Source organism: Nicotiana tomentosiformis, chromosome 6 (assembly GCF_000390325.3).
Source record: "Nicotiana tomentosiformis chromosome 6, ASM39032v3, whole genome shotgun sequence".
NCBI lineage: Eukaryota > Viridiplantae > Streptophyta > Magnoliopsida > Solanales > Solanaceae > Nicotiana > Nicotiana tomentosiformis.
This window is the reverse complement of record NC_090817.1, coordinates 141,300,388-141,323,454: the sequence shown is the minus strand read 5'-3', so window position 1 is coordinate 141,323,454 and position 23,067 is coordinate 141,300,388. Positions and strand designations below refer to the sequence as shown.

The 23,067-nt window shown below is 38.9% G+C and overlaps 1 protein-coding gene across 1 annotated transcript; it reads left to right on the top strand.

Annotated features, from left to right (window-relative positions):
• Positions 1–17,157: 17,157 nt before the first annotated feature.
• On the top strand, positions 17,158–21,968 carry LOC104087896 (26S proteasome regulatory subunit 6B homolog). The gene is made up of 6 exons (XM_009592461.4): positions 17,158–17,744; positions 19,707–19,937; positions 20,863–21,021; positions 21,113–21,265; positions 21,466–21,549; positions 21,717–21,968. Exons 1-6 carry the CDS (start codon positions 17,265–17,267, stop codon positions 21,849–21,851), a joined length of 1,242 nt encoding a protein of 413 aa, XP_009590756.1. The 5' UTR covers positions 17,158–17,264; the 3' UTR covers positions 21,852–21,968.
• Positions 21,969–23,067: the final 1,099 nt, after the last annotated feature.

The following is a 23,067-nucleotide window of genomic DNA, read 5'->3' as shown; positions in this document are numbered from 1 at the left end:
GGGTGGGTGGAGTAGCCTACAAGCTTGTATTACCACCTAATTTATCAGCGGTTCATCTGGTGTTCCATGTGTCTATGCTCCGGAAATATCATGGTGATCCGTCCCATGTGTTAGATTTCAGCTCAGTCCAATTGGACAAAGATTTGACTTACAAGGAAGAGCCGATGGCTATTCTAGCCCGGCAGGTACGATGGTTGAGGTCTAAGAGTTATCCTTCAGTTCGAGTGCTATGGAGAGGTCGGCCGGTAGATGCATCTACCTGGGAGTCCGAGTCAGACATGCAGAGTAAATATCCGCACTTATTCACCAGCTTAGGTACTTTTTTCCAACTCCATTCGAGGATGAACGTTTGTTTTAGAGGTGGAGAATGTGATGACCCAAAAAGTCATCTTTAAATTTAATAAGTAATTCTGTATTCTAAGACTTCGAAAAGCACCATTTATCATTCCTCGACTTACGTGTGCAGCCTGTATAATTTTCCGAAAAGTTTTTATGTGAAAAATGGATTAAAATGTGAAATAGAGCTTTAAAACTCAACTAAGTTGACTTTAGTCAACATTTTGAGAAAACAGACCCGGATAAGTGTTTTGATAATTCTGGTAGGTCCGTATCGTGATTTGGGACTTGGGCGTATACCCGAAATCGAATTCTGAGGTCCCTAGCTCGAGATATGGAATTTTGATGAAAAATTAAAAGCTTGAAAGCTTAATGATTTCTAAGATATTACTGATGTTGGATTTATTGACCTCGGTCTGTATTTTGATTTCGGATCCCGGTATAGGTCCACTATAATATTTATGGCTTGTCTGCCAAATTTGGTGAGAATTGGAGTTGATTTGACGTGATTCGGACGCCCGGTTGTAAAAATATAAGTTTTAAAGTTTTCTTGAAAGTTTCCTTTGATTTGGCGTCTGATTCGTAGTTCTAGGTGTTATTTTGGCGATTTGATCGCGCGAGCAAGTTCGTATGATGTTTTAGAACTTGTGTGTATGTTTGGTTTGGAGCCCCAGGGCTCGGGTGAGTTTCAGATAGGCTACGGGATGATTTCGGACTTAGGAAATCTGGTTTTCTGCAGACTTCAGGCTTCTGGTGTGTTCTTCTTCGCGTTCTAGAAATGGAGTTTCGACCCATTTTCAATTCTTTCCCATTTTTGAGTTCGGGTAAGGCGACTTTTGGGCGATTTTCACGGGAAAACATTGGGGTAAGTGTTCCTTATCCTATATTGATTATATTTCACGATTTCATACTCATTTATATCATGAATTCGGGTTTTTGTGGAAGAAAAATCAGATTTTTATAAAATCTTCCAAAAATAAAAATTTAAGATTTGAAGGTCCATTTGACATCGAAATTGGATAATTCTTGTATGGTTGGACTCGTCTCGGAATGGATGTTGGGATTTCGTGATTTTTTCCGAGATTTGAGAAGTGGGTCCCACTGCTGAATATTTTAATAAATTTTAGATTTTTATCCGAAAAATTAGTAAATTCATATGGAATTAATTCCTATTATTCGTATTGAATATATCGAATTGTTTGTGAATAGATTTGAAGCTTTTAGAGTCAAATTTAAAAGGAAAAGTTGTGGTTGAATAATTGATTAGAATTTGCAAAGCGAGGTAAGTGTCGTGGTTAACCTTGACTTGAGGGAATAGAACCTTTAATTTAATTGTTATGTGAATTGCATGTGAATGACGTATAGGCGAGGTGACGAGTGTCTATATGTCGTCAAATTAATTGTTTGCCTGCTTACTTGAAAAATTATAAATTATTTTAAATCATGAATTAATTATTATAATAATTATTTCTTTCCTATTCTTTGCCAAATATTAATTCTTGAATTCCTACATTAATTGTTACATGCTACTTGAATTATGTGTCTTAATTGTTATTTGACATTTAGCATATTAAATATTAAACTGCCTATTTTCTCCCTGATATCTATAATAATTTGCTATTTGATCTTGTATATTTCATGATTAAATCATAATTATTGTATGCTTGTTGTCTTATAACTTTATATTAATTGTTGCATTTATTGGGGAAATTCCTTCTATAAGAATTGGTAAATGAATGTACTGGAGGAGCGGGTTGCACGCCGCAACAAAATTAATTATAATGAATATATTGGAGGATCGGGTTGCACGCCGCAACAGACTTATGAAAAGTCCATATTGGAGGATCAGGTTGCATGCCGCAACAGACTTATGAAAAGTCCATATTGGAGGATCGGGTTGCGAAAAGTCCATATTGGAGGATCGGGTTACACGGCGCAACATATTTGATTAAAATGAATATATTGGAGGAGCGGGTTGCACGCCACAACAGAACTGAATGTGAATATATTGTGAGAGCGGGTTGCACGCTGCAACAGAATTAATGGAAATGATAATTGTTTATGTATGCTGAGTTGCCTTCAATTATTATAAATAAATTACCTGATTTATTTCTATTATTGTTGTTGTTACTAATATTGCGTACAAGTTAATGTAAGTGAATCGCCTTAGCCTCGTCACTACTTCGTCGAGGTTAGGCTCAGCACTTACCAGTACATGGGGTCGGTTGTACTGATACTACACTCTGCACTTCTTGTGCAGATTTTGGAGTTGGTCCCAGAGGCATACCATAGACTTGCTCGGATTTCAGCTACCAGAAGAGACTTGAGGTATAACTGCATGGCGTCTGCAATTCTGAAATCCCCGTCTATTTTACTTTAGCTGTGTGTTTATTCCCAGACATCTTTATTTTATTCACACCTTATTTATATTTATTCTAGAAGCCCGTGCACTTGTGACACCAATTCTGGGATGATATTTAGACACCGTTATTTTTATGGATTATTCACTATATTTCAAACTTTGCTTCCGCTTTTATTTCCTTGATTATTAATAATTTAAAAATTATTTTAAAAATGGCTAATATTATTCTAACGTTGGCTTGCCTAGCAAGTGAAATGTTCGGCGCCATCACGATCCGAAGGAGGGAATTTCGGGTCGTGACAGATTCATTTCAAATGATGGTAACCTACGTCGTGTCGCGATGTTAAATCAGGCACTTCTTGAGAGGCAACCCATGTTTCTTTTTCTTTTCTTTTCTTCTTTTGTAGATAAGTGTTATTTTTATGCTAACTGAATTTGAAATGTGTTGCAGGAATGAGTGTGTTTTACAGGAAGCGTGCCAAGAAATATGTTAAGTGTGGAACGAATTGCGGACCGCACAAGTTGAACGTGGAAAATATCAACTCTCTAAAGTTGGTCCGTCAGAGAAATGACCAATATGCGGCCGCAACCCAAATTCTGTGGTCCGCAACAAACCTTGCGGCTGCACACGTAATTTTGTAGACCGCAAAATACAAGGGCAACTGGGCCCTCGGGTAATAGAGTGCAGACCGCAATTGGAGTTTTGTGGCCGCACTCAAGTCCCCTTCCCTTTCCAAAACTCGTTCACTATAAATAGAAGAGGCTAGGGTACTATTCCCTTTTTCCCTCTCTAAGCTCACAAATTGCACTAAATTGAAATTTCTAGTTAAATTATCTGCTCACAAGCCTAACAACAGTTGATCACTCATCACTTGCACTCATTCATATCTGGTATGCATCATCATCTTGATTAATTTCTTTTAATTTTTAGATTTTTAGTGAAATTTTGGACCATTTGTCTGATTGAATATATGAACAACCATGTGGGGTAAATATGTAGTGGGTAGACTCGTAAATGCTCTAAGGGGAATGACTAAATTGATTTTCATGCTTAGATGTTATTTCCATGTCAAAATTGTGCAAGCATTTCACGCCCTAGGTGAAAAATGACGGTCTGATCGTAATTGTTGGAATCTGCGACCGCACAAGAAATTGTGTGGTTCGCAGAAGTTAAAGTCTAGGGCATTCTAGTAAGGCATGGTTCTGCGGCTGCAATGAAAAATGTGCGAACCTCAAAAATCCCATTGCGGCCATAGAACAACCTAATCTCTGTGATCATAGAGTTGCCATTTTGGTGACTCTCAAGCGTGTCTGCAAGACTATTTATGCGGACCGCAGAACAGCCAACTCTCTATCATCAAAGAGTTGGCATATTGGTGATTTCTGAATTGCAGTCGCAATGAGAAATATGCGGACCGCAATCTATTTCTGCGTCCGAAAAGGAAAATTGTGCGGTCTGCAATGCCCATTCTGCGGTCGCAACGACAATTATGCGGTCCGCATTTCCCCACCCTGCAAGCATGTCTCTATTGTGTTTTTAACTGTAATCTCTGGTGTGTCCTTGCATTCATTCTGTGTCTGAACTTGAATTGCAACTAACAATCGCCTTTGCTTGGTACACAATATGGTTCGATCTAGAAGAAGAGGAGACACTTCAAAAGGAAGGGGTGACCCTTCTCGGGGACGAGATAAGAGACCCTTACCTAGTGCCCAACAACTTGAAATCAGAAAGAAGACATCAGTTGGCAGAGGGAGAGGTGCAGACCTCTCGGAGACCAGTTCTTATGTCCCGTCTAGGGACGTCTCAGAGGGCAACTCAGCCTCGGTACATGAGCAGTCGGTTGTCTAATCAAGGCCGCCAGGGAGATATCAGCTCAGGGATGAGTCATCATCATCACAGAGCACCTCCGAGGGTTCGGAGAGTTCCAGCCAAGCTTCTGAGACTTCCACTACACATGTTCCCCAAGCACCAGAGACTTATATCCCCGATGATGTAAGAAGGGGATATGCTACTGTTACCAGCCTCGAGAGGTCGCAAAAGAAAGAGGTGTGGGAGGACAGGTTTGTCAGTTTGGCTGCCTTCACCAATTTCTATCAATGGTGTCCAGTGAGGTCGCTCACTCTTGAGCGTCAATTCCAGTTGAGAGATCTAGAAAAGTACAACCCTGCAGTTTTGAGGCAGTTTTGAGAGTGCAAGGGGTGGATGCGGTTCACCTAGAGCGTGGTGGATGCAAAAGAATACCTTGTCCGGAGTTCTACGCCAATGTGGCGCATATCAAGAAAGGGACAAAGGTAACTAAAGTGAGGAACCTCAAGGTGCGTTTTGATCAGCACACATTGAACACTTACCTGAGGTTTGATGATGTCGAACCCACAGAGTACCTTGAGAAATGTACACTTGGGGATGCAGCTCGTACTTGGCTAGCTGAGAGTTTAGCAGCTCTTGGGCCACCACCACCATAGATCACATCATGGGTTTCTATTCATCGGAGTACACTAAGCTTTGAGGCAAAGGGGTGGCAAACCTTTGTATGCATCTGACTAGAGTCGAGCTAGAATGAGACATATCTCTCTATCCCGCGGGCAGTTCTAGTAGATTCCATCATGGTCGGGTATCCGATCAATGTAGGTGCCGTGATGTCGGCCAACATCTCTGTGGTCGCCAAGTAAGCTGACACATCCTACCCGTATCCCAACACCATTACATAGTATCTTACGGATGCGAGGGTAGAGCCGAGAGATTTTGATACGAAGGTGCGGGCGAAGAAGCCTTTCTCTTGGTACTCGTTGATGGATGCACACAACCCTAAGAGAAAGGGTCAGCCGTCAACCACCACAAGCTAGTATGATGAGCCATCGATAGTAGTTGCAGAGGCAATTGACATTCCATCCACTTCAGTCGAGCCTTCAGCTAGTGCAGCAGCTAAGACCTCCAGCCTTAGTGCCTTCAGTAGCCCCTATTACAGGTTCCACCTCGGCTTTGAAGCTGGTCCCGATACCTACTCCCCCACTCTTTGCGCTGCGAGTCTCCCAGACATTGGCGAGCCTTAACAACTAGATGTAGACAGCTACTACAAAGCTTTCTAACATATCCAGTACTGTTGCAGCACAATCCTCCATTCCGGTACCTCAGATGCCCCCAACAGTGGAAGAAACATTGAAGAAGCTCGTGGAGAACCAGAACACGATTATGGCCAGTAATCGTGTGCAACATGGTGCAACATGGCTACATTGGTGCAACATGGGCCAGTAATAGAAGATCTGGTCAAGGAAGTGAAAAAGATGAGAAAGTCCCAGGCCTCCAAAAAGTCAGTGGACAAGCTCCGGAGACAGGTTATCAAGCTTGCAACAGTCGGAGACATTCTTTTTGACATGCTGATTAACCCGCACCATCCAGGACCAGATCCTGCAGCAACCTAAAGAGCCAGAACTTGTTGCTGACACCACCCAGGTAGTGCGTCAGATGTTCACCAACCCAGTCACTCCCAGAGTTGAGGATGATGAGATCCAATTGGATGAGACTGAGGTCGGTGACGCTGTTGTGGACACAGAGATGGCCAATGAGCCATAGGGAGTTTTCTTCACTCTTACCCTTACTTCACTCTTATTTTGTTAAGAATTGGGGATGATGCTTATTTTTATTCGGGGGGGGGGTGGAGTCTATTTGATTTAATTTGAGGATTTTGAGACAATTGGTTTGTAATAATTGACAGTATTTTCTTCTCTTCCCTTATTCTGTATATATATTCTTTCTTTTCTTCTCTCATTATGTATATATCTTCTCTCACTACGTATGTTCGTTATGCTTTCAATAGTCTTTGCTTATAGCTTCTTTACATTTATTTTTCTTATGAGTTAGTGTTTAAATTAGTAGCTTCTTTTTTATTTAGTAGCTTCTTCTTTTGTTTTCGTAGATAATAAGCCTTTGGTTTTGTTAATGCCACGATTCTTTCCAAAGGTAGTTTTTGTATGAACCGAGTGACTCTTCCCAACGATGGATGGCGTGACAACCTTTTTAAGGGACTGAGTCCGTTTTTTATGTTTAGGTAATAATAGTAGTAGTAATGAATAAAAAGACCTAATTAAGTCATGCTCGAAGAGTCAAACATATTTCACTTGGTACCAACACACTTAACTACGTGCTTATGGTTAGAAATAATTTTTTTGGAAAGAAATAGCTCTAGTTAGTGACTTTGTAACTCTTGTGTTGACTTAGGCAATAATCGAGTAGTTTAATCGAACTATAGTGATTTTTAATCTTGAATGTGGTCATTGTGGGCCCTCAACTCTATCCTCTTTAACAATCCAGTTGCGTGAGGGGCGAGATGTTTTGTTGCAAGCCCAAGTACCCGTGCGAATGTTCTAGAACTAGCCCCGAATATGTTTCAAGGCGAAATCTTAAGTTTTTTTTGGCTTGAGAAGTGATTGTAGGCTTTCCTTGACCCCCTTGAATTTTCCATTGCTTACCAATGTTCTTATACCTAGTCAACCCATTTGAGCCTCGATCTTTTCTTATTTGATAACCATGTTACAAGCCTTTACCCAATTTGTCGTGACCCTCTCTTGGCACTAGAGCTTTACTTAAAACTATTGTGAGACATTTGGCTAAAAATGTAAGTTTGGGGGAGAGAAGAGGAACTTGAAAGAGGTATCAAGGCACAAAAATATAAAAGAAATGATGAGAAGGAAAGGAAAGAAAAGGAAATAACAAAAAGAAAAATGCAAAAGAAAGTGAATAAGTTGAGGAGTTGAAGGGATTCAAAGAAAAGTAATGATACAAAGCATGGAGAAATCAAAGAGGGAGAAAATGAATGTCATGATCAAGAAAGAGTAATGTTAAATCCCTCTAGTTTCCCAAGGAAAAGAAAGTGCCTCAAAGAATTGGCAAAGCATGAGCCGAGAATAAAAAAATGGAGTCCTTAAGGAAAGGTGAACCCACTCAACCATAGTGTATCCAACCTTAGCCCAAAAGCCTTCATTACATCCCGAAAAAGCCCTACGTGATTTCAAGTCGAGTGAGTTTACATTAGTGGCGATCTACATGAGGGGCAAGCCTATGGTACTTGAAGCCGTACTTGCGACATTCTCTTGAGAGAGATGAGTGAACCTTTTGCAAATCTTTGGATTGAGTGCTAAAATTCTTAAGTGAGCTAGGCAAACAGAGAGTAGAGGAGGAGGAGTTTGGGATCCACAATGACCTACATGAGAGAGCGAGATTCCTTGATGAATAAAGTCAACTCTTGATGCTCAAGTGTCACATTAGAACTATATGTGCATAAAAGTTTAACTTGTCGCCTTGTTGATAATACATAAGTTGTGCTGGTAATTGTTGGTCCCAACTTATGTGTAAATGGCTCACCTTTGACTGGCTGAAATGACCCTTAACTTGTGGAGGTGAGAACTATTTTGTTTGCTTGAGGACAAGAAAAAACTTAAGTTTGGGGGAGTTGATAAGTGGGATTTTGAGTACTTATTAGCACCTTTTAGCTCTTGTTTTAGTCTAAAACCGTTGAATGTTGTTTCCGAAAATGATGAAATATGTAAAATTGTAAGAATGTTGAAAGTTGGACTCCCAAAATGAAATCTGACTCAAAAAGGAGCAATCTAAATACAAGGCAATAAAAGGTATAGAAGCTCACAAAGTGCGGACCGCAGAATTCCATCTGCGACCGCAAACAATGAAGAAAATCCCAGCAGGCTCTCTAGCAAATTGCGGACCACACAGGAATTGTGCGGCCGCAAATAATGAGCTGGAGATAACTTCAGAGGGTGTGCAAATTTCCAAAGTCCAAGTCCCTAAAAATTGCAGATCGCACAAGACTTCTACGGTCACAAAGGTAAAGATGCAGTGATAAATCTGCAGACCGCAGAAACATTACCTCGCGGCCGCAGTTGAGAATTGTGCGGCCACAGAATCCCAGTTCCTACAAGATGAAAAATTATGCGGATCGCACATGGAATTGTGCGGCCGCAGAACCTCCTTAAGGGAATTTTTGTCAGAAATTTCCAGCCTTGTATAAATAGACGAGTTTCACAAAATTAGGTTAACTTTTGACATCAGCAAGTCCTGTAGCCATTTTTCTTTGCATCTTTAGGAAGTTTTCTATATTTTGGAGTATTTTACTATATATTTTATCATTTTAACTTTACAATATGAGTTTAATTAGTATTTCTTCAATTTCAAGCATGAGTAGCTAAATTATTACTGGGGTGTGACCCAACCCTAGTGTGTAAATCTTATGGGTATCTAATTTAGTGTTTGTTTATGATTGAGAGTTTATTATTTAGCCTTGTTCATGCTTTAATTTGTAGAATTGATAGTTACAAACATTAGTTCATGCCTAATTGACTTAGTCTCTACTTGTGAAAGGGAGATTGAGTCTAGGAAAACTTGGCTAACAAGAAATTGGGTCAATCGAGAGATTGATTAACCCAATTAAAGGGTTCAACCTAAAGATAGTAATAGCCCGACTTGAGCTTTTATCAACCTTTTTGTGTGATACCCATTTGGACTTGAGAAAGTCAAATTGGGCAAAATCACTCCTTGACCGAGAGGTATTGAGTGGGCAGTTGAGAGTTGATAGCTATAATACACCCCAATCAAAAAAAGGCATTAAGGTTTATATCCCATTAGGCGAATACCTAGGCGATTGTCATAGCCCTAGGCTTTTTACAAACTAGAAAAATATCAAAAAAAATTATCTTAGTCTTAGAAAAATACTTTGCAATCCTTAACTTTAAAATAGAAATAGAAACAATACCAATTTGTGGAAGTGCAGATTAAGATATTTTAAATTCACGCAATAGAATATATACTCCTAACTCCCATCTAGCTCCCTATGGATTCGATCCCGACTCTTCATTGGGTTACTATAATTGCAATCAACCGTGTCATACCTTGTTTTAAGGTGTGCATTGCATGATAGGTCAATTTTTGGCGTCGTTGCCGGGTCTTTGTGAGTCATGGAGAGCAGCAGGTATGCAGACTCATCAAATCCCTATATGGCCTCAAGCATGCTCCTAGACAATGGAATGCAAAGCTCTCAGAGGCTGTGTTATAGTTTGGCTTCACATAGAGTCAACATGATCATTCTCAGTTCATAAAGAGATCAGGAGGTGACCTAGTACTCATTCTAGTCTATGTGGATGATATGTTAATTACTGACAACAATATAACATTGATTAGAGAGGCAAAATCTGCTTTGCAGCAGGCCTTCAAAATGAAGGACCTAGGAAAGTTAAGGTACTTCTTAAGGATTGAATTTTCTAGGTCCAAGTTCAAGCAGGGGATCTTAATGCACCAGAGAAAATACACTCTAGAACTTATCTTTGAGCTATGACTGGGAGCAGCAAAGCCAGCAACTACACCACTCGAAACCAATGCAAGACTCACTACAAAAGAGCTTGATGATCACCTGGCTAGTCCAAGCTAGGGGAGGATAAGTTACTGTTTGATGCAAGCTCTTATTAGAGGCTTATAGGCAAGATACTTTACTTAACCATAACAAGACCAGACATTGCATTCAGTATGCAAGCTTTAAGTCAGTTCCTGCATCAACCAAAGAAATCACACCTTGAAGTTGTCCTAAGAGTGGTCAAGTCTGTGAAAAATCAGCCTGGGCAAGGAGTACTTCTGTCAAGTAAAGCTGACAAGAGGATCATAGCCTACTGTGATGTTGACTGGGCATCTTGTCCACATTCTCGAAAATCTGTAACAAGTTTCCTTGTCAAGTTTGGTGACTCACTAATATCTTGAAAGTCCAAGAAACAAAGCACCATATCTAAAAGCTCAGCTGAGTCCGAATATAAGAGCCTAGCCTCTACAACTGTAGAGTTAACATGTATTTTGGGGTTATTCAAAGAAGTTGGAATAGAGGTGCAACTCCCAATTGAGGTTCACATTGACAACGAAGCAGTAATGCAAATAATAGTCGATTCAGTATTTCATGAGAGAACCAAACATATAGAGATTGACTGCTACTTTGTAAGAAAAAAAATACAAAAGGGGCTGATAAGAACTGAGTACACTCCCACCAAAGAGCAACCAGCAGATTTGCTAACCAAAGGGCTCAACATAGTTTAGCACGAATATCTTTATTCCAAGATGGGGATGCTTAATGTGTTTGCACCACCTAACTTGAGGGGGAGTGCTGTGAGTAATAGGAATTAAAGAAGAAACTGAATTTTGTATTATTTATGAGTTAGTTTGTTTGTTAAGTGAGTAGTTAGTGGAGTAGTTGATTAGTTGTTGACAGTAAGAAGTGTATATATTAGTCACACTACTTCATTTCTCTTTTGAGCTTGAATGTGTTACATATCAATTGTATAGTAAGGGCATTATAGTCTTTAGTAATTGTATAGTGAGGGTATTATAGTCTTTTACTTGGAGGTTATTAGTCGGTTAGGAGGTCCATCGAAGTTAGTTAGATAACCAGTATAAGTATCTGTTAGCTAGGTAGTTTGGGGCATTCTAATTCATTGTGTAAGATTACAATCAATAATATCAATTCCAACTCTTCTACTTTCTAGCTTAATCAATTCACGCAACTCTGTTTAGGAATTGTTCCCCATCCCAATTCCTTAGGACTGCGTACTTGAGTTCTTCAGTGAGCTCGTTTCATTGGTATCAGAGCGGCGATCTTGGGCGGAACAATGCCGGAATCAACAGCGACGAACACCAAAAATGGTGAATTGAGACGGGAAATGGATTAATTGAGAGAACAAGTTCGGATGCAGGGCAATCGACATGAAGATTCCTTGAGTGAGATTTGACAAATGCTAACAACTATGGCTGCTGGTAACGGAGCTCCAGTGACGGCAGAAAATGAGGGGTTTCACGCTCCAGGTAACAATCTTCCCCCTAATGGGCGTTACCAGAATTCGATTTCCCTAGGTTCAATGGGGAAGACATTAATGTGTGGTTATACAAAGCGGAGCAATTCTTTGATTACGAGAATATTTTTGAGGATAATAAGGTTCAAACAGCGTGTATTAACATGGAAGGGAAAGCCTTACAATGGCATAAAATGTATATGAAAGCTAGAATGGGAAGATTTCCAAATTGGGATGATTATGTAAGAGCTATTCATCTTAGATTTGGAGATGTGGAACATGCAGATCCCATGGCAGAACTAGTTGCCTTTAAACAGACGAGAAGTATTCAAGAATACCTTGATAAGTTTGATGAGCTATTGAATTAGGTGGAATTGACATAAGAACATTCCATTAGCATTTTCTTGGCCAATTTGAAGCATGAGGTAGAGGTGCAAGTGCGTATGCTGAGTCCAAGAACACTTATGAAAGCTTATAATCAAGCTAGACTAGTGAGCAATCTCTGAAACTACAGCAAGGACAAACTCAAGCCTTAGTGAGGAGTTCAAGATTTTTACTCCCAAATCCTAGTAATTCTTGGGGTACCTTCTCTAAAGGTTCAAGTATGGGACAAAATGATGGAAGCAGCAGGATGATTGGGCATAATGGTCCTAACAAAGCAGTCAACAAACCTACAGTTCAAGGATTTAGGAGGTTGTCAGCAGCAAAGATGGATGCGAAAAAGGGCTCAGGTTATTTGCTATAGGTGTGATGAAAAATACACTCCTAATCATGTATGCAGTCGAAGGAAACAATTGTTTATCTTGGAGATGGATGAAGATGTAGAAGAAGGCATATGGGAAGAAGAGATAGGTGAACAGAAGAACTCTGAGGAATTAAATCCTCAAGTATTTGTTCATGCAATGAATGGTACAAGTGATTATACAATAATGAGAGTAAAATGGGCTATCAAGTGCAAAATGGTACACGTCTTAATTAATTTAGGAGCGACCCACAATTTCATGGATTTAAGATCCTAAATTGAGGTTTGATGTTGATTAAGGCTTTCATTGATATTATGATAATCTTATTTGTATTATTTGTCATTCTATTGAGAGGGTGTTTAGTTATACATACTAGTGCTATTCGACAGTACTAATGTCCCTTTTGCCGGGGGCGCTGCATCTTTCAATGGATACAGGTGGTTCCACAACAGGAGATATTGGTCAGTGATAGCAGTGCACCTTCTTCCCAGCTGACTTGGTGAGCCCCACTTTATTCCGGGGTCATGAATCTTTTATACTTTGTGTATTCTGTTTGAAGTATAGCCGGGGCCTTGTTGCCGGCATTATCATTGTACTCTTCTTTATCTATAGAGACTCCGTAGACATAATGTGGGTTGTGTATTGGTGCTAGGGAAAGAAATATTATGTTATGTTGTGGACGTATTACTTGTCCATTTGAGACTTTAAAAATGATGAAACTATTAGAAATGAATAGGTATTGTAGACATGAACACATTTTCGTCTAATTAATGATAATGTGTATTATCTCTATTCATGGATGAGTTTGGGTAGAATGAAATCTAACAGGCTTGCTCGGTCGGGTTCACTCGGTTGAGCGCCGGTCGCACTCCTCGGTTTTAGGGCGTGACAATTTCAAGTCTGATATATTGGTTATTCCATTAGGAGGGGTTGATGTGGTGTTGGGGGATACAATGGATTATTACTCTAGAACTTCAAACTACTAAAAATGAAGTTCCAAATGAGTGGAAAAAAGGTTTCTCTAAGGGGCAGTCAACCAGAAACCTTTAAAGTCATAACAAATGTGAAGATGTAGAAAGTACTCAGCAAACCCAGTCAAATTAATATGGTGTCAATGGCTTTTATTCAACCAATGGAGAATTCCAATATAGCACTGAATTCTCAGGAGTTAGAAACTCCAGAAGGCTTGCTGATGATTTTGAAACAATATGCCCCCCCCTATTTGAAGTGCCCAGTACATTGCCACCCCACAGAGATCACGACCATAAGATTTTTCTAAAGGAGGGGACCTCACCCATCAATGCGAGGCCTTATAGGTACCCTGCGATTCAAAAATATGAGATCGAAAAAATGATTAAGGAGATGCTGGAGTCTGGAGTTATCAGACCAAGTGTAAGTCCTTTCTCTTCTCCTATTGTTGGTTAAGAAAAAAATGGTACTTGGAGGCTTTGTATCGATTATAGGAAGTTAAATGACTGTACAGTGAAAGATAAATTTCCTATTCTAGTTATTGAAGAACTGTTGGATGAACTAGGAGGGTCTAAGTATTTCTCAAAGTTAGACCTGAGGTCGGGATATCACCAAATTAGGATGGCTGAAAATGACATCGAAAAGACTGCATTTAGGTCTTATCATGGTCATTATGAATTTGTTGTTATGTCATTTGGCTTAACAAATGCCCCCTCAACATTTCAGAGCTTGATGAATAAGATCCTTCAATCATACCTACAGAAGTTCATTTTAGTCTATTTTGACGACATTCTCATTTACAGTCCCTCTTGGTCTGAGCATCTGGCACACTTGCAGCCGACTTTTGATGTATTACAGCAGCACAACTTGTTTGTTAAACTCAGCAAATGTTCCTTTGGGAAAACTGAGGTCGACTACTTAGGGCATATCATCAGTCAATTAGGAGTTACGACAGATCCTAACAAGGTGAAGGCAATGTTAGACTGGCCTGTTCCCAAGACTCTTAAAGAACTCAGAGGATTCTTGGGATTAACAAGATATTACAGGAGGTTTGTTAGGGGCTATGAAATCATTGCAAGACCCTTGACAGAGCTATTAAAGAAGGATAAATTTGGGTGGTCTGAAGAGGCAGCAAAGGCATTCAAACAACTGAAACATGCTATGAGTACAACACCAGTGTTAGCTTTACCAAAGTTCTCCTTGGAGTTTATTATTGAGACAAATGCGTGTGGAGTGGGGATTAGTGCTGTATTGACATAAGCTGAGCATCCTATAGCACACATGAGCAAGGCTCTAAGTTTGAAACACCAACAACTTTCTGTCTACGAAAAGGAGATGATGGCTATTGTGGCTGCCATTGATAAATGGAGACCTTATTTGATTGGCAGACATTTTGTGATTAAGACAGACCATCAAAGTCTTAAATACTTATTAGAGCAGGATCTCAACTCCTAGTCAACAAAAATGGTTGGCTAAATTGATGGGCTATGATTATTCCATCATGTACAAAAAACGAAATGAGAATATTGTGGCCGATGCATTGTCGAGATGTCTTGTACCAGAATCTGAAATCCAACTGCAGACCCTCACTATAATCACTTCAGACTTTCTTCAAAAGGTTCAACATTTATATACAGAAGACTCACACTTGCAGAAATTAGTAGATCAACTGCAAACATATCCTTTTTCCAATCCACTCTACATGTTACATGCTGGTATCCTTTACAAAAGAGGGAAGATAATGGTTGGCCATGATTCAAATCTTAGGAAGGAGATTCTACATATGTTTCATGATTCAGCTGTGGGTGGACATTCTGGGATGGCTGCTACCCTTTTTAGAGTCAGTCAGATGTATTATTGGACCAAGCTAAAACAAGATGTATATAACTATATTAGGAATTGTGAAGTCTGTCAAAAATATAAGGGAAAGAATGTCAGCTACCCTGGGCTTCTACAACCTCTCCCCATTCCTGAAAAAGTGTGCCAAGATATTAGCTTAGACTTCATTGTAGGACTACCCAAGTATCATAACAAGAGTGTTATATTGGTGGTTGTGGATCGATTGAGCAAATATGCTCACTTCATTGGGATGACACACTCATACACAGCATTCACAGTTGCTCAAGCATTCTTGGACAATGTTTATAACTTCATGGATTACCTCTACTGCTTATCACCCTCAGTCCGATGGACAAATAAAGATTGTGAATAAATGTTTGGAAGGTTATCTAAGGTACATGTGCAATGATAGACCTAAATAATGGGCATACTGGCTACCTCTCGTGGAATGGTGGTACAACACAAACTACTACACTGCCATTAAAATGACCCCTTATGAAGTATTGTATGGTCAAACTCCACCAACTCACCTTCCTTATGTAGCTCACAGTTCAATGGTGGATCAGGTGGACAGGAGTTTGCAAGCTAGAGAGGCTACTGTACGACTGTTAAAACATCATCTACACCTGGCTCAATGTCGAATGAAGGCACAGGCAGATAAGAAACAAACTCCCAGAAGCTTTGATGTTGGTGAATGGGTTTTTGTAAAGCTCCAGCCCTACATGCAGATCTCTTTAAAGGGACACTCTTACCATAAACTTAGCCCCAAGTATTTTAGCCCATTCAAAATTTTGAAGAAAGTAGGAACAATTGCTTACCAGTTGGATCTTCCCCCTCAAGCTAAAATTCATCACACTTTCTATGTGTCACAGCTGAAGAAACATGTCGGCATTGCCGTTGTTGTCCCAGACCTACCTGTTTCCTTTTCCCCTCACGGTTATATTGTTCTGGAGCCTGAAGCTATGTTAGAAGACAAGGTAGTCACGAAGCAAGGCAATTCAGTCGCTCAAGTCTTGGTAAAATAGTTTAACTGTCCTGTAGAAGACATCACATGGATGGACACTCATTCCTTGCACGCGCAATTTCCCTCATTCTGTCCTTGAGGACAAGGACATTCTCTAAGAGAGAAAACTTGTAACATATCAATTGTATAGTAAAGGCATTATAGTCTTTAGCAATTGTATAGTGAGAGCATTATAGTCTTTTACTTGGAGGTTATTAGTCGGTTAGGAGGGCCAGCGGAGTTAGTTATAGAACCAGTACAAGTATTTGTTAGCTGGGTAGTTTTGGGCATTCTAATTCATTGTGTAAGATTACAGTCAATAATATCAATTCCAACTCTTCTACTCTCTAGCTTAATCAATTCACGCAACTATGTTCAGGAATTGTTCCCCACCCCAATTCCTTAGGACTGCATACTTGAGTTCTTCAGTGAGCTCGCTTGAGAATGGAACAGTTCTAGAGCTAAGTCTCCATCTTCTCTTCTCTCTCATCTTTTCATCTCTCTTCTAATTCTTCAAATATGTTAATAACAATAAAATATTAGTGACCGAAAAGTATAATAGGATAATTTGAGAATATAGCCAAAAGCTTCGAGGCGAATTTGATATTTTTCTTTCGGTTTAAGCGATAAGAGCTTGTTTTGCCAAGTCTTTTAGTCATATAACGTGCTCCCTCCGTTCACTTTTACTTGGCATATTTTGATTTTTTACGTCCCTTAAGAAATAATAAATGAAGTACATAATTTATCATGATACCCATATTAATTGATGCATATTTTATTAGATTTGAGAAAATGATTTGAAATGAGTAATAAATATTGTGGGTATAACAAGAATTTTTTTTTTGTCTTCTCTTGATGCGTAAAGTGACAAATAAAAATAAAAATTTATTTTTAGTATACATGCCAAGTAAGAGTGAACGGATGATTTATTTAATTTTGAACGACTTCTTTCAAATTGAGTTTCAAAATACCTTTGTTTTGGATAAGTGAAAGTTTCTATTTGGTAAATATAATCCGTCTTAAAAAGGATTTTAAGTCAATACACTAAACGAGACATATAAAACATTTGATCAGACAGTTATAAAAGGAAGTCGGTTATATCATATTTCTTGTTTCGTACTCCATTCTTTCTCTCCTCTCTACTGTATCAACTTCCATAGCTTTTTCTCCACTTCCAACAATGGCAACACCAATGGTTCTCGATCCAAAACCCTTACCGGAGGCACCATCGACCCGACCCGACCCATATATACAGGACGTTCTTTCCGACGGCGAAGATGACCTCTACGCCCGCCTAAAATCTCTTCAACGGCAGCTGGAATTCATCGAGATCCAAGAGGAATATGTGAAGGACGAGCTGAAAAATCTCCGGCGAGAACACTTACGGGCACAGGAAGAAGTCAAACGGATTCAATCGGTGCCGTTAGTAATCGGTCAGTTCATGGAGATGATTGATACGAATAACGCTATTGTGGGCTCCACTACGGGATCTAATTACTACGTTAGAATACTCAGCACTATTAATCGGGAGCTACTTAAACCCTCGGCTTCTGTGGCCTTGCATCGTCACTCGAATGCGCTTGTTGATGTTTTACCTCCTGAGGCTGATTCGAGTATTTCTCTGCTTAGCCAATCGGAGAAACCTGATGTTACCTATAGTGTAAGTGTGTATTATGCTTAATTTAACTGATTAGGGTTTATATGTAATTCTGCTTATTAGGACTATAATAATTGCTGTTCGTTATATTTTTTTCTTATGTGCTAGGGTTTTTATTAGTGATTTTTAGGAATGCTGTTCTTAATTGGTAGACTAAGAGTTTATAGGGGTTTATTGTGAAGACTTAATTTCTGGAACAATTACATTAGGTTTACTTCATTAATAAATTCTGGATTCAAATTGACTTGTAGCTAACTATAAAGTATAAACTTTGCTAGATGCATTGTTTCCAATATTTAGACCTAAATATTAAATATGAGTCACATTAGCATGGTGAAGGTGTCAAGAGAATCCCAACTTTAATTTTCAAGAAAAAAAGCTATCTTTTTTTTTTTTTTTTTTTAATTGTTGAAAAAGAGTTGGCTTTTTTCTACTTATAAAAGGAAAAGTTAGTTTTTTTTCTCTGAAGGTGTCACAACCTTGAACTTCTAACCTAAAATAGGTTAGGAATCAATTTTTTTTTATAGTTCTAACAGTGTCGCAAATTAAATAATAAGGAGATAGTGGCCTAGCAGTCAATGAAGCTAGAATGAACCATGGGAGACGAAAGGTCAAATCTCAGTAGAGGCAAAAAATGATAAATGATCTCTTTCCATTTGTCTATGCTACACAAAGTGATTTCTTTCCATTTGTCTAAGCTTTGGTAGATAGAGTTACCCTCCTACCCAGTACTAGTGATAAAAGTATGACCAGAAAGACGATGTTTTCCATAAGAATTTCAAAAACCAAGTAAAGAAGCTTTTTTTAATAGCTTATGAACTCATTGAGAATCTTCTTTCTCTTTTTTATCATATTCTTCCATTTTCTGATCTTGTTCAATCATGTCCAAAATGATTTCTCAGTTTAACTTTAGTTCCAAGCAGCCTCTCATTGAAAATAAATACACGTGCAGCACTTGAGTGTGTAGTACTGTGGCTTCTCCTTGAACTTATCCAAAATCCTATCATTCCCCTTCTCGAAAAGGCAGTTAAGTGGATTCATCATGTGTACTTCAATCAACCACTTGGTTCTGTTCCTCAAAAGCAAAAAGGAAAGCCGAAACCTTGTTTACGGGTTTTAGAAGGAAGTATCATTTTTCATTCAAGACTGTGGCGTGAAAGACAAGTGAAACAGGAAGCAGGACACACCTTTGAAAAGAAACAACATAACAAAGAGTAGTTAGTAGGCTGGTGTCTTTGAACATCTAGTGCATCATAAATGTATTGGGTTAATATTGATATAGTGTGTTCTGGGGCAGAGCTATGTAGAGTCAAGGAGATTCAAATTGAATATCCTTCGTGGCAAAATTATACTGTGCAAATAGGGTAAAAATGAACATTTTTTTACTATATAAACTGTAGAATCCCCTTAACAGAAGGGAATATTCTAGTGAAGTGACGCAGGGGGTTCAAAATTTGCTTTACATTATTTGCTCAAATCTCAAGTGTAACATTCTAGTATTTCTTTTGAATCCCCTTGCATAACTTCTACCTCCGCCACTGAGTGCGTTATTGGTTTTCTTTAACCCATATTAATATTGTATCGGAAAGAAAGGAAAAGGGTCGTAAGTAATTGGATTGAACTTTGTAATTAACTGATCAAATATGCAATATAGTGGTCTGGATTCACTTTACAATTGATGCTAGGGAACGTGAGCATGGACTCTGCAACTCGTGGTCTTTTCTCCAGTTTTGTTCTTCAAAATCATTAAATGCTAGTGTCGTCTAAGGTAAAGCGTGCTTTTAGTTCAGAGCACTAAGAGGGAAAACATTATGTACTAATTGTAATAAAAGCTCCCTAAATATGTGTGTGCACATGCACATGTCACTTACTACTACATACAAACAAATGTCTAATGTAATGTTGTACCCTGTTAATAGGTGTCTATTTCTTTGCTTTTATGAACTTATGTTTTCCTCAAACCAGGATATTGGAGGATGTGACATACAAAAGCAGGAAATCCGTGAGGCTGTTGAGTTACCTCTGACTCATCACGAGTTGTACAAGCAGATTGGTATAGATCCTCCCCGTGGTGTCTTGCTTTATGGTCCACCAGGTACCGGGAAAACTATGCTTGCAAAGGCTGTCGCTCATCACACTACTGCTGCCTTCATAAGGGTTGTTGGCTCAGAATTTGTTCAGAAGTACTTGGGTGAGGTATGTATTGAAGTAATGGGATAGTCTGAGCAGTTATTTTTGTGCATCAATGAATCGTTACCCATTTGTTCTTTCTTCAAACTTTCTTGACTGTGTCATTTCAGATAAAAAATGGATTTTAAAGTATTTGTTTCCATCTTGGAAGAATCTTGGAGAAAGAAAGCATTTGCTTCTTGTCCAAGACTTTTTTGCCCTTTTAAGTTTCCTGATTTGTGCCTTTTTTGTGGTGTGAGAATAAGGCAGTTAATTATTGTTACCTTTGTCCCAAATTGTATATATTGTTCTATTTGCAATAGTTAACTTGGTTAATTTTTTTAATCTAAGATCAAAGATTAGTTCATTAATTATTAAAACGACAATTATCCCCAGGCATCTTACAGACCTTGTGAAAAGAAGGCAACACTAATATAATTCACTAAAAGATAGGGGGCATGGAATTCTGCTGCCCCAATCAGGCTGAGTAGCAAAACATGATATGCAAGAAAATATTTCGTGAAACTAAGAACATCCTATGCAAGAACCATTTGTTGATATTTGGAAGTGGCCGTAGAGACAAGCCATTTTTTTTGGGGGTGGGGTCCTCTTTTGTTTTTCCTTTATTTTTTTCGGGATAAATTAGAGACGGACCAGCTTTCTGCACCCAATCAAGTAGAACAGTTCCATTATGTCAATATGCAGCTTGGAGTGCAATATTGTACATTTTGTCGCGTGCATCATGTTGAACAGAACTGTATTATTGGGGATGCTACTTCGGATCAATTTATAATTTCTTTTACACAAATATGTTTTTCTTTAGATTTCCTTTTTACTCCTGAGTTAAGAGTGACAAAACTCGGTCAATTTTACAGTCCATGAACGGTGACAAGACTCCATTTTTTTCTATTACTCAAGCTTTAATTTTCTCCTTTACTCTCCGACTGTGCAGGGTCCTCGAATGGTTCGTGATGTCTTTCGCCTTGCCAAAGAAAATGCTCCTGCAATTATATTTATTGATGAGGTAGATGCAATTGCAACTGCCAGGTTTGATGCTCAGACTGGAGCTGATAGGGAGGTCCAGCGTATCCTCATGGAGTTGCTGAATCAGGTAGGCTTCTGTGTATTCTTCTAAAGTAATCTGTCAGAATGCATGCCCTTTGAATTGTTTATGAAGTTTCTCTTTGGTGTTTCTCCTGCAGATGGATGGATTTGACCAGACCGTGAATGTGAAAGTTATTATGGCAACTAATAGAGCTGATACTTTGGATCCTGCACTTTTGCGTCCTGGAAGGCTTGATCGGAAGATTGAATTTCCTTTGCCTGATAGGCGTCAAAAGAGGCTTGTTTTTCAGGTAGAATTTTGGATGACTTTGTATAAGGATTTCTTCTTTAACCCTATTCCCCAGCACCAAGGAAAATAATTTAAGAGTGAAAATTGTGGTAGGAAGTTTTGAGAGATTGGTTTATGGATTGTGTATCTCATTCATTATCCTAGATTTTTCTGTGTTACCATTACAGTCCAAGAATCTAAAGCTGGATGATTTTTGTCCAGGTCTGCACTGCTAAGATGAACTTAGGTGATGAGGTCGACTTGGAAGATTATGTTTCTCGCCCTGATAAAATTAGTGCTGCTGAGGTTTGTCTCTTACTCTTCATCTATTTTTTGAGGGAGAAATAGGATGCTCCACTACTGTTCTAAATTTAGAAGTCAGGCTAAATAGTTGTTTTATATCGTGCTGTGTCTGGTTTTGTCCTTCAATTTTCCGTACAACATGATTGTGATTCATGTTGCAACGTCTGCAGATTTCAGCTATTTGTCAGGAAGCAGGTATGCATGCAGTGCGAAAGAATCGATATGTCATACTCCCCAAGGACTTTGAAAAGGGCTACAGGACCAATGTGAAGAAGCCTGACACTGACTTTGAATTCTACAAGTGATTTGTAAAATTAGTTTAAGAGATCGACTTTGTACGCTCCTGTGAAGATCTTCTAACTGAAGTTATAATTGTACTGCTAACTTTTCAAACATCTCATGGCTTGTACCTTCTTCGTTCAGTCATTTGTTCGTTCATGAAGTGTTAACAAGCCGTCTGGATCGATTTGACATGCTGAACTCTCATTTGTTTTGCATATTATCTCAAGCCGCATAAATCATTCTCATGGTGGCAGAGCATCAGATCTTTTCGGGTCGTTCCTTTGCTGCATTTTGTGGGATGGCCTATGCCTCGCTTTTGTTACTTAATGTTTCATTGCCCCTTGAATCTTTTGTTGGCGTTTCCAACCTCAAGTTACTGAGCCCGAAAAATCTCAGAACTAATGATAATGTCAAGTACTATGTTCGTAGTACGTACTAGCTGAAAGGTAGTACATTAAGGACACACTATCTACCTCCATTTATACTTAAGTCTAGTTCCTTGAATATATTGGTGCTGTTTCGACAATGTGGGACAGAAACATAGCAGGAAACATGCTATGCTGGGAATAGGGATATGATGTTATTGTTAGTGCAAATTATACAGCAAGCGCCTAAAACGATTAAATCCCGTGGAAACTAGGCAAGGAAAAAAATATTAAGTGTAATAGATAAAATATGAAGAAATAGTTGGAAGTGGGGGAATAGATGCCATCAAATTCGAGGGGTCTGAAAGATTCTGAGCACCCAAGGTCAAGCGCATCCCTTCGTCACATATTCGTTTTAGGGATCCCAAAAATCTTCTCAGCATCATTCCTTGTCCCTTTTTTCCCACATTCGAGATTTGGTATTCACAATGAATCTCGATTATACGAGAGATAGCATGCTTACTACTATAATTTTTCTATTCTTTGGACTTGAACTCGAGACTTTTGATTAAGAATGAAGAAATCTTTTTCATCTCATCGCAACCTTTGATGGCCATCTGCTTTCCCTTCAACCCGAGCTCTACTCCTCTCCGCGTCAAAGAAGAAAAAACATTGCTGCATGGTCTTTCTGATGGTGTCAATTCATACATGCATTGCTACTGATTCCTATTTGAGTATTTGGTGTCGATTTTGACTGATAAAGATGTGATAATCTTAATTATTCTACCTAATACTATCTCGTTTTCTTCACGTTCACCTAACGCTCATGTTATAATGTTGGCTTAGATCTTAGAAGCTTTTGCTAAAATAATCT

Bases quoted from the DNA above. Each gene is read 5' to 3' on its own strand.
- LOC104087896 (XM_009592461.4), top strand. From the start codon at position 17,265: ATGGCAACACCAATGGTTCTCGATCCAAAACCCTTACCGGAGGCACCA. The intron at 21,022-21,112 runs GTAGGCTTCTGT...TTTCTCCTGCAG, and splicing joins TCATGGAGTTGCTGAATCAG to ATGGATGGATTTGACCAGAC. The intron at 21,550-21,716 runs GTTTGTCTCTTA...CAACGTCTGCAG, and splicing joins ATAAAATTAGTGCTGCTGAG to ATTTCAGCTATTTGTCAGGA.